The 12,259-nt window shown below is 35.6% G+C and overlaps 2 protein-coding genes and 1 long non-coding RNA gene across 7 annotated transcripts in view; 1 reads left to right on the top strand and 2 right to left on the bottom strand.

Annotated features, from left to right (window-relative positions):
- VRK2 (VRK serine/threonine kinase 2) overlaps positions 1-12,259 on the bottom strand; it is a 215,441-nt gene that overhangs the window by 9,814 nt on the left and 193,368 nt on the right. For both annotated transcript variants that reach the window (XM_038551317.1, XM_038551316.1), the window contains exons 12-13: positions 10,448-10,614; positions 5,157-5,318 (exon numbers count right to left, since the gene is read on the bottom strand). In XM_038551317.1, coding sequence (XP_038407245.1) covers positions 5,157-5,318; positions 10,448-10,614 — 329 coding nt within the window. The remainder of the gene's footprint in view (positions 1-5,156; positions 5,319-10,447; positions 10,615-12,259) is intronic.
- FANCL (FA complementation group L) overlaps positions 1-12,259 on the top strand; it is a 116,179-nt gene that overhangs the window by 103,238 nt on the left and 682 nt on the right. For 3 of the 4 annotated variants that reach the window (XM_038551322.1, XM_038551320.1, XM_038551319.1), the window contains 2 exons: positions 9,742-9,869; positions 11,702-11,894. In XM_038551322.1, the coding sequence (XP_038407250.1) occupies positions 9,742-9,869; positions 11,702-11,879 (306 nt within the window). In that variant the 3' untranslated portion in view covers positions 11,880-11,894. Of the gene's footprint in view, positions 1-9,741; positions 9,870-11,701; positions 11,895-12,259 lie in introns of those variants that run through there. The other variant, XM_038551321.1, reaches the window with a different exon arrangement.
- Positions 10,829-11,591, bottom strand: LOC119876734. Its single transcript, XR_005366032.1, has 2 exons — positions 11,162-11,591; positions 10,829-11,129 (listed from the first exon to the last, which is right to left on the bottom strand). It is a non-coding gene; the product is annotated as an uncharacterized LOC119876734 (long non-coding RNA).

Below are 12,259 nucleotides of genomic sequence, written 5' to 3'. Positions count from 1 at the left end.
AAATCTTTTAAAAAAATACAAAACATTAACATAAAAGGATGGAAAAGGATATATCATGTAAACTAATCATAGGAAGGCTGGAATTGTTAAAACCAAATCAGATAAAGTAGAATTCAAGACAAAGAATACTGACAGAAGATGTTTCATGGTGATAAACAGATATTTCACCAGGAAGATGTAACAGTTCTAAATTTGTATGTACCTATTAACAGAGCCATCAAAATCCATGAAGCAAAAACTTACAGAACTAAAGGAAAAATAGGAAAATGTGCAATTACAGTTGAAGACTTAACGTTTCTTTGTCATTACGTGACTCAACAGAAGGACAAAATAAAGTAAAACAGTAAGGATATAGAAGGTTTGAGTAAGACAAAAAATCAACCTAATAACATTTTAAAATAGTAAACGGCAAACTTCAGAGTATTCATTTGTTAGAAGTACACAAGGAACATTCACCACACTAGATGGTCAACTTGGCCATAACACAAGTTTAAAGGATATTAAGAATACAGGATATGTGTCTGATAATAACTGTTAAATTAGAAGTCAGAAACAAAAAGGTACAAAGACAATCTCAAAAATATTTAGGAATTAAAAAGCATACTTCTAAATAATCCACTGGATCAAAGAAGTCAAGGGAAATTAGAAAATATATTTAACTGAACAACAGTGAAACACAACATATCAAAATTTGTGGACTACATCTAAAGCACTGCTTAAAAATTTTGTATAGTTTTATTTTATTTTTTAAAAAGATTTATTTGAGAGAGAGCGAGCATGTGTGCACGCATACAAGATTGGGGGAGGGGCAGAAAGACTCTCCGACTCCTTGCTGAGCACAGAGCCTGACCTGGGGCATGATCCCACTAGGCCAAGATCACACCTGAGCCAAAACCAAGAGTCAGGTGCTTAACCAACTCTGCCACCCAGGTGTTCCACTATATATTTTAGGAAAAAAAAAGGTTTTGTTTTTTTTTTGTTTTTTTTTAAATTTTTATTTATTTATGATAGTCACAGAGAGAGAGGAGAGAGAGAGAGAGAGGCAGAGACACAGGCAGAGGGAAAAGCAGGCTCCATGCACTGGGAGCCCGACGTGGGATTCGATCCCGGGTCTCCAGGATCACGCCCTGGGCCAAAGGCAGGCGCCAAACCGCTGCGCCACCCAGGGATCCCAAAAAAAAGGTTTAAAATTAATTTTAGCTATTACCTTATGAAGCTTGAAAGAAAAGAGTACCCAAAATAAGTATAAGGAAGGAAATGATAAAGAATGGAAATTTGTGAAATAGGAAAAAAAAAATCAACAGTAGATAAATCAGCAAATCTAAAAATCAGTTCTTTGAAAAGATCAATAAAAACAACAGGCATCTAGCTAGACTACCAACAAAAAAAAAGGAAAAAGAAACTGAAAGGTTACCATTATCAAGAATAAAAGTGTGACATCAAAATGGATACTGAAAATGCTAAAAGGAGAATAATATGAACTACATAGTACTGAAAAATGTAACTTAGATGAGATCACAAATTCCTTGAATGACACATATTACCAAAATTGACACAAGAAGAAAAAGAAAAATCTAATGATTTCATCATAGATGTTAAATTCATAATTAAAAATTTTCCTACGATAAAACTCTGGACCCAGATGATTTTCTTGCTAAATTCTATTAAATATTTATGAAAGAGAAATCTTAGTAAAACATTTCCTGAAAATAAACACTTCCAACTGATATAATGACCTAAAAACAAAACCACACAAGGATATGAGGAAAGAAATTATAGATCAGTATCTCTCATCAATATAGATATAAAAAACCCCTTAATGGAATAATAGCAAATTGAATTCAGTATAACAACACATCATGACTAAATGGGGTTTATCCTAGAGACAAAAAGTTGATTTAACATTCAAAAATCAATGTAATTCATTATTCTAGTAAAGGAGAAAAATCATATGATCAGCAGATCCCCCCCAAAACACTTAATATACATTCATGACCTAAATTTTATTTTCTTTCAACAAACTACAATGAAATTTCCTCAGCCAATAAAGAGTATTTAGGAAAAACCTAAAGCTAACATCATGTTTAATGGTTAAGGGATGAGTATTTTCCAGCAAAGAACAGGAACAAAGCAAGGATGCCCACTCTGGATATAGTATTAGAGGTCACTGCAGGTGTAATAAAGCATGAAAAAAGATATGAAGGCATACGTGTTGGAAAGGAGGAAATAAAACTCCACTCACAAACATGATCATGTAGAAAGATCCTAAGAATCTACCAAAAAAAACTACTAGAATTAAAAAGTGTATTTAGAAAGATCCCAAGATACAAGGTCAATATGCAAAAATGATATTTACAATAGAATGTAAAATATTTAGACATAATTTTAATGGAAAATGTATAAGATATCTACACTAAAAACTATAAAACACTGCTGAGACAAGTAAAAGATCTACATAAATGGAGAGAAGTATCAGTTTCATACATCAGAAGACTCAAATGTGTTGCTGGGATCTTCAGTTCCTCTAAACTGATCTTTAGATTTAGCAGAATTGCAATCAAAATTCCATTTGCTTTTTAGTGGAAATTGACAAACTGGTTCTTAAATTTTATGGAAAGGAACAGAACCTAAAATGGTAAAGCATTCTTGAAGAAAATGTTTGAAGGACTTCTACCTATTTCAGAACTTGTTGTAAAGTTGCAGTAATTGATGAAGTGTGGTTTTGGTGTAAGGACAAACAAGAGAAGAGAGCCCAGAAACAGACCATGATTTACACTATTAGCTGACTTGAAAAAGACTCCAACAAAACTAATTAGGAAAAGGAAACTATTTTTAACAAATGGTGCTGAGACAAATGGCTCTTTCATGTAAAAATAATCTCAACCCCTTATACCATACACAAGAATGATCTGAGATGGCTCAGAAACTTGAAATGAAAGCTAAAACTATAAACGTTTTTAAAAAATGCATAGCAAACTGTGACCCTGAGATAGGCAAAGTTTTCTCAGGTTTCTTTACAGAAAAAAAAAAAAAAAATGATAAACTGAACCTCAAATAAAAATAACAGTTTTTGCTCATTGAAGATAACTAATAAATAAATGGTCAGGCTGCACACTAGACTATATTCACAATACAGATGTACATAGAATTCCTACAACTGAGTGGTAAAGAGACAATCATCCACATAAAATGGATCAAGACATTTCACAAAAGAAGATAATGGGCAGTCAGCACATGAAAAGGTGCTCAAATTATTATCAGGCATGTGATAATTGAAATCAACAGAGATAACGTATGTTGGAATGGTTAAAATTAAAAAGACCAAAACCAAATGTTGGGGAGGATCTAGGATTACTGGTAGGAGTATAGAATGGAAGTATTTGTCAGCTTTTTATAAAGCTGAACATACATCTGCCCTGTGAGCTAGCAGTTCCACTTCTTAGGACAAACAAAACGTAGCCATAGAAGGACTTGTGTCACAATGTTCATAGCAACTATTATTATTCATGGTGGCTAGAGCCAGGGGCAGCCCAGGTGTCGTTTTTGTTGTTGTTTTGTTTTTTTTAAAGATTTTATTTATTAATTAGAGAGAGAGAGAGAGAGGCAGAGACACAGGCAGAGGGAGAAGCAGGCTCCATGCAGGGAGCCTGATGTGGCACTTGATCCAGGGACTCCAGGATTGTGCCTTGAGCCAAAGGCAGATGCTTAACCGCTGAGCCACCACGGTGTCCCGCCAGGTGTTGTTAATACGAGAACGGATATATGAATTATGATGTAGTTCCACAATGGAGTACCACTCAACAAGAAAAAGAACAAATGGCTGATAGATGCAGCAATATGGATGAATTAAAACAAAACAAAACAATGCTGAGTGAAAGAAGCCAGACCCAAGAGTGCATACTGTGTGACTACATGGTTTTGACATTCTAGAAGAGGCCAAACGAGCCTAGTGATGAAAATCAGAATATCAGAACAGTGGTTGCCTGGGAGTAAAGGGACTGACTGAGAAAGGGAACAAAGAGCTTTCTGGAATGATAATATCTGCATGCATGTATCTCAGTGCCACCCCAATTGAAATAAATCAATGTCTTTGCTTAGAATCTTTGCTTAGAACCTGGGCATCAGTTTTTTATCATCCCTCCCTATCTCTATATATAAGTTTTTTTTTTTTTTTCTATATATAAGTAATTCTGGTGGACAGTAAGGGTTGAAAACGAACATTCAAGATCTAAAAATTTTATCACCAAGCAGTATTTGTCTATAATTTTATAAGGTGGGAACTGTAACTGCAAAAGATTCTCATTAGTACTAAAAAAGCCTTCCGTGGATAAACGTATACACTTGCTCATTGGATTAAGAAATGCCCAACTTCTACGCATCTAATTTTTGCCTTGGCTGCCAAAAAGTTCAAAGCCAAATTCAGTGTTCTGTTTGGTGATTAACATCCCAGCTGCCTGATACACCGATCTGGGGGGTGGGGGGAGATAGAAGATGAGGGGCCATTAAAATATCCTATCATATTTTAAACTACCTCAAATCATGTTGGGGAAAATGACAGGTTATCAATCACATAAAATGTTGGTCATTTTGGAAAAAAAAAATTTTCACAAAAGATATATATACATTGTATGCTTCTGCTTCTTGTCAAAAAAAAAAAGGGGGGGGTTAGATCAGGAAAGACTTTTGCTGTTGCCTGGATGAGTCCTCTGCTAAAGGTAAGTCACTACACCCAACCAAATGATCGACTAACGTAAAAAATACATCATTTTAAAATACAACCATATTGACAGGGAAACTCTCCACTTATATTTGATTAGAAGGGTGAGATTGGAGGAAGCCATGTAAGAGTACGGAATATGTGAAGAGTCCCTAATGGATCATAGATGGCATAAAAAATTTAAGTGCACTTCATTACATTCTTAAGGCTAAAGAAAGAAATCAGATCTGTACGCAAATGTGCTCACTGTCATTCTGTTTCTATGATGACTGGTGTCGGCTGCTTTGATTTCATCCACTGGATAAGATATTTTTCTGCCCTTCTCATTTAACCAAACCATACAACCTTGGCCCTCAGGAGAAAATAAAACGTCTTTATTCCCAAAGGGCATATTCTAATGTAACATGAAGGAAAAAAGAAACAACAAAAAGCCTCTCACCTGAGCTGTCTCACTGTTAAACAATCCAGTCAGCGGCTCCTCTTTTTGCACTTTTCTCCCTGTTAAGCAGGACTCAGCACTTCTCTCACTATGGATGTTTTTTTCTATTAACCTATTTTGCATCTGATTGACTTGCTTTGTTGCAGCCTTTCGAGGAACAACCTGTTGATAGAGAGTAATAATGTATAAAGAAAACTTTTGACACTTGTAGAGAAAAATACATTCATGTCCAGATTCTTGAAAATTTTAAACTTGCCAAGCTTTGAAAAAAGGAAGAAATAAAGAGGAAAGCAACAAATGGATGTTATGGAAAGAATATAGGAGTTGGCAAGATCCAGACTCTTTCTCATCAATACTACAAGACCAATTAAAATTAGTGTCACTGTTGTACGCTCTTTAGAAATTATCTCTACAGATAACTTGCTTATTGAAAACGGCATTTTTACAGAAAACTGTCACATTCTAAAACTGCACATGAATTCATTATTAACCTTTGCTGGGAGTGGATCCAGTACATCTTTTTAGTTTAAATTCTTATTAATTAGAGTCTTAGTTTTCTATCATTGAAGTGAGCCTAATTAATGTGAACGTATAAAAGGAGCTTATGATGTTGCTTACTTTTTTAAACAGGTAATTTAACCTTTGAGCGGGTGAGTAACAGTTCATGTCACCTAGTACCTTGTACCAGTATCAGAGGTTAAGTTCTACAACAAGCCTGCTGTCTCTAAGGTTTCTTTTTCACACCACGGTGCTACCCGGGGGATGACTGACTCTTAATAACCTTGAAGTAGACACGGAAATAGAAGGGCAGATCCCACAATAGAGTTGGAAGATTGAAAGCCACAGTGAAGACCCTTATGTGAAGTATTTGCTCAGCAGCTTCATGTTTACAGCAGCTGAAAGTGCCATCACCTTTTCTCATGGGTTAAATAGGGGGCAGAAGATAGGAACAGCACAAGGGGAAATAATGGAGTAGCCTGTGCCAAAACGGAGAATGAATTACATAGGCTGGGCAAGCAGAGCCTTAATTTGTAGTCTCTCAATTTTTAGCTTCTTTTGCCAAATGTGTTCACTCCTTCCCTTTAATATATGCTGGTGTTTTGTGGCTAGGTCTAAGCTGTCACAACACCATTCTTTATTCGCCCCTCCTCCTGGATCCCAGCTTCTCAAAGGATAGCAAAGCCATTGCTTTTCAGTAACCTGACAATTGGAATTGTTCCCTCATCACTCAGGCTTTCTTTATTTTCACCACTCAACTCTCCCAAACTACTGGGAAAATTCATGTGTAACCACCTTCTGAGTCACTCTCCCACTGACGTCGTCTTTGGTGACAAATGCTCATCATACCACTAGTGTGAAGCAAAGGCTTTCCCAAGGCCGTTGTACACAATAAAAGACTGGCTTGCCAATCATTGTAAAACTGTGTTTTATGATATAAAGGATTAGTTGAGATATTAATTGAGGTTTTTAATTCCTCCTGGATGCTAGGCACTTTAGGTATAACAGGTTTTGGCCTGGGAGCCTCTGATGTACAAACAAAATTTGATCTAATATATTCAGTCCTCTGAGAGGCTTTCTGGAAGAGCTGATGCCTACTGGATCTGCTGTCAGTTGGCCTGATGGTTAGATTATGCTGCCATAAGCACTTCTAGCTAATAAACAAAATGATATCCAGTTTATGAAAAAACTCCTATTTCTAGGGAAACTTTTAAATGGTAAGAGTGAAATGGGATGATTAAGTTTTACCTCTGTTCAATTGTGAACAGAGGTAAAACTTTCCTCAAAGACATAAAAGTAGTACAGGAAACAGGGCATCTCACATAATCAAATAAAATGATATTGCCCAAATATGTGTCATTTTCAAGAAAGTGGCTATTCAAATAAGGTACCTTTTATTTAATTTTCCATTGGCACTTCACAGTGTTCTAAGAAATCAGGAATACGCTGGTCTCCCAAAATTCAGGAAGTCAAAAACGTGCTCAGAGCTGATAATTTATATTCTCCTTTTCTCACACAATATAAATATGAAGACAAGTTTAATAGAAGTACTTTGAGAATTAAAGCTAGAAAGAATTTTATGAATTTTTAAGTTCAATACAAAGTTTACTATAACCAATAATGATATATTCACCCCTGGATTTGCTGTGGGAATCTCAGATTTAGAGTAAATGAAAGGACAAAGTTTTACTTGTCTGAAATGTAGGACAGCTGTTCTACAGCTACTCCTCTGCCCTGGTAGAGCACTTAGGAAGGATGGGTGGCTCATTACGCCCACGTGTCTGTGCTATTACAATATGGATGCAGGCATCCTAACAAACAGGGAGATAAAAGGATCCACTACTGTCTCCTGAAGAAACAGCTTATTCAAGGGTTGAATGGGCCCTTCCATAATCATGGTTTTCTAACTTGGCTTTAGCATTCTCATCCGGGAATTCGAGAGCTTTAGCTCACCTCAATAAGCATTTTTACTGAAATATGGTTTCCTTCAGTGAATTTTGGACATTAAATCCCAGTGGAAGGCATAAATAGACTGTGGTAGCCCTGATGATAGATTCTTCTAATTTGACAGTGTTACCTCAGGAGCCATCAGAGCTACTAAGGAGTGATTTCAGCCATACAGACCATCATTTTGATTGAGGCAAATGCCCCAAAAGATTTGCTTTTCAGGAAAAAAATATCAATGTCTCCCCTGTCTTGACAAAAATTCATTTCCAATTTAACTCCAGTAACAGCATTCGAGGACTTGTGCAAGGCAGCGGCTCAGTTTACAAGGAACAGTTTATGATGCCTACTAAAACCCAGTATTGGAAAAATACCTCATTTTTCTTTTGCAAAAAGATGCTGTAAGTTTGCCAAGATTCTTTTGGTGATATGCTATTTTCTAATACCTAACCAAACGTATTTTTGTTAGGAATGCTAAATTTAAAACGCACAACCACTTACACTGAGGGAAAGAACATTAAAAAAAAAATCCTAACTTTTCTTGGAATACTGACTGAATGATAAAAATATTTTATTTATCTAACTGTGTATGTTTTCTGGTCTACTGACTCCTTTTTAATTATCTTTGTCCAAAAAGTGTAAGTCCAGAATTCATTCAATATTCTGTTAAATAACTAGAGTAAACCATGTATGAAGTAACAGGAAATGTTTTTTAGTTACTAAAAAGGGATTCTATGACTAAAAAGAGAAATCTGGAGCTATGTGATTGATATTCATTCTGGACCGAAAATGATTTTTGTCACGGAAGCAATCAGCTGCGCTATCCTGTACTTGTAACATTCAGGGGAAGGGACTACAGGACAGTTTATATTGTCATATTTTGCTTTTTAAACATTTCCAAGCTTGGTTTTTGCAACATTACAAAATCTGTAAACTTTAAAAATAAAAATTGAGATACTCTGGGTTTAGCCACATGGTGAACCCATTTTTATATTATGACTATTAAATATATTTGCACACTTTAACTATTACAGAAATAAAGGCATTATTCAATAAAAATTCATCTGCTGTGGAAATATCTCCAAATCACCTTACTGTCTATGACCACTGGAGCTGGTCATATTATTAGAAATTAACTAAGGTCTTAAGAATGCACATTATTCTTAGTGTTTTCTTTTTACTCATAATCAAAGTGCTCTAATAAAAAGGGAAGAACAAAATATTTTTGACTGAGGCTCACTGGAACAAATGTTTTATGTTCTATTCTCTGCATATAAAAATGGTTTCACAACAAACATCCTTCTGAAAATTCTGGTGGATAATAATTAGAATTTTACATCAGAGGATATAACTATCAGTTTTTAAAATGGCTTCTTTTATATTTCAATTAAGTTTATGAAACTGAAAAACTACAAAAAAGGAAAAAAAAATCTACTTAAATTAGCATAGATTAAGTGGTGACCATTATTGCAAGGGAAATACTATGTTAAGGAAATGGCTCTTTGTTTTGTTGCAAAAGTGATAAAAACACAAAAGTCAATAAAACTGTTAAAATAAGTCTCAGTAATTACCAAGATCAAAATCCACTGGCTTTTTATTAAACATGAACTTTTGTTCTGCCTTCTGCAATACGTAAATAGTGCTGACAATTGGTTTGTGAGGCATTTGCTACAATAAAATGTAATTGTATCATGAGAGAAAGGTGACAATCAGGAGATCATGAAAAAATTACATATTCTCACTGGTAGTTAATTAGCCATGCAAAACCTCCTCAAACAGATATTCTCTTCTATTAGGAATGATTACTATGCAGGCCTACAGATGTCAATACCACAGTCATTCAAATACTTCTTTCCCTACTAATTGAAGGTTGTAAAGCTCTGGTGCCAAGGTTTTGCTTCCAAAGAGCTAATTTATGACTAGAAGGATATTTTATGTCTTCAGTTGCAGCAGCTACAAAATTCAGCAAATCAGAACCATCTGTGCACTGATACTTGACTCACCATTCATCTCGCAGCCTATCAGTCACATCAGTTTGCATCCTGCATTCTTGGCTCATGCACACTTGCGATGATCCAAAGTTCATAAGAAATATTAAAAACGAATGGCATCCTGACCCTCTACCTTATTGTACACGCATCAGGAAGAAGCGCCCCCGCCCCCATCTTGTGTGTATGGACAGCATCAAGGAAGGCCTGGGCATCTGGCTGTCCGTCCAGTGAGGGCCCTCACAGCAGTCTCGAGTCTCCCCCGCCCTCTACGAAATGCTATGTGAGTCCTAATACTTGTGTGTTGTTTCAAGTTCAGTTTTTTTAAGTTGATGTATGTGAGTCAGTTGGAAGATTACAGAGTAAAGGAGAGAAGGTGTAACTTAAAAAAATGTTTTCCGAAAGGTTATTTTTGTAGACTGAAATATCAGTACAAACAAGTCCTCTGGTTATAAATCTAAGAATATCATTGTGATTGCCACCAAATTATGGCCAAACCGGTAAGCAAAAACAGAGGGCAGTGACTAAGGAAGTCTGAAGAGAAGCAGCAAATAAAAGTTCTCAGGAGTAAAGTCAGATTAGCCTTTAACCTGACCCCGGTCATAACTCTGTGACATCAGTCACTGCCTTATTTCTTTAATAGAACACTAAATAGGCCATGGATCCTACTATTTTTCTTTAAGAGACAACAGGTCAAAAGAACTTTCAACAAAATTTCTTGGAGCTGAGGAGAAATAGGAATTGCATATAATAACCAAGAAACTGGGTTGTCAGATTCCTTTTGAGACCTCAAACAACTTCATTTGGTAGAAAAGCTTCACAGAGGGTAAATCATAGGATCCCAGGGACCAAATTACTTACTTTTTGATTGTTTGGAGTATGCACATTTACACTCTCTCCTCTGGTATAAAAGTCCAGTGGTCCTAAAGGTATCCCACCTGGGTTCAGAATTTTCTTGAGCATTTCATAGTCTGGCTTTTCATCATATGCTAAATTATGAGCACATGTCAAATATTGGGCTATTTCACCTGTGAAGTGTTAAATTTTTTTTACAAGTTATAATTGGCAAGAATTGTCAAGGCTCCAATATCATCAAAACCTCTTTTCTCTTACACGTGCACACAACACACATCCTGAAGAAGCTAAGAACGAACCCTTTGATGAAAAGCATTTTTCAAATGATATTGAAAAATGACTGAAATAGTCACCCCAGAGATTTGACAAGATGGGAGAAACTGGTTATTTTTTTTTTTTTACATATCTTTGTTTGTATGTTTATTTTTTACTAATCTTATCAAAGGACACAAATTTTTGAAGTTATAGTTAATGATTTTGATTTATGGAGTGCAATTACTAAGAACTACACAAATAATGTAATAGACCAGATACCTTCATACTTTTTTTATGTTAAAGTTTTAAAAATTCAGTTAAAAACAAGTGTAACTTATTATAAACCTCCTTACTTTGACAGAAAAAAAAAAATCACTGCAAACTTTAATTCAGGCTTTGATTTTAAGATTATAACAGTACATTTAGAAATGACCTTGAAAAAAAAAAAAAAAAGAAAGAAATGACCTTGAATTCTAGGTTTTTAGCCATGACTAATTTGGTCATTTGGCTCCCTCGAGTCCTCCATACCTGGCATTCACTGCATTGTCTTCCTGATTTAGAGCAGAAGGATGAGATGTTGCTACTTTTTTTTTTTTTTTTCATTTTAATGTAATCTCTTCCATAGAACTATATAGTAATCCCCTCCAAAAAAATGAACTAGAAACCTTTTAAATACAAATAGAATTAGTAACAAACATCACTCCTTAAACAGATGTGGTTATTAGCATTTTTGTTTCAGGTGGAGTTTCAATCTAAAATCAAGACATAAGTAAATAATACCATATACTGCTTAAAATCCAGGATGTTTTCCTTTGTTTGGAGAGGTGTTTAGATACTCCAAAAACTAGTTTTTACAAGCTTTTCCCCTTCAAAAACGTATTACTCACGCAGACATAAGTACCTCTTACTTTCTCACTAAGTTGCTATATCCCCGTGGCGGGGAAAATCTGGGAAGCTTTGTGGGTTGGCAGGAGTGACTTCCTAATCCTTCCCTTCCCCCTCCAGGCCCACCTCCATTCAAGAGGGAACTTGCAGACACTGGCTTTCACTCCCTAAAGGGGGAAGAAATTCCAGAAGGAACAGTCACCATCCCTTCCCCCTATGGAAAGTCCCCTTCCCCCTATGGAAAGTCAAGGTGACCATTTTCTACCCTATTATCCGCAGCTATGTTCTAGGAACATAAGGCTACTGCGGCTAAAATGAGAACTCTTGGCTCCAGGGTTTTTTATTTTTGGTTTCTTTTTTTTTTTTTTCTTTTAGATACTGTGGCAATTATGCAACCTACTTTTTTCCTTCTCTAATGTTGTAAAATTTATCACATTCTGTTATCTAACATTCAATCAACCAGATCTCTATTAACTAGCAAATGGCATGGCTTCATCACATTTGTAACTCCTGTTTCCTGATGCCCAGTGCGGGCATCCGATTCCTGAAGGGATGATCAAAAAGAATAAAGATTAAGTTACATTCACTACCATCTTCATGTAAATATTCTGTTGTTCTTCGGCTCTTTCGGGATTGGTAAACCAAGTTTGGTATATATTATTACAGTTCTGTTAACCA

Source organism: Canis lupus, chromosome 10 (assembly GCF_011100685.1).
Source record: "Canis lupus familiaris isolate Mischka breed German Shepherd chromosome 10, alternate assembly UU_Cfam_GSD_1.0, whole genome shotgun sequence".
Classification (NCBI taxonomy): domain Eukaryota; kingdom Metazoa; phylum Chordata; class Mammalia; order Carnivora; family Canidae; genus Canis; species Canis lupus.
Note: the sequence above shows the minus strand (reverse complement) of the source record. Positions and strands in the feature narration are given on the sequence as shown.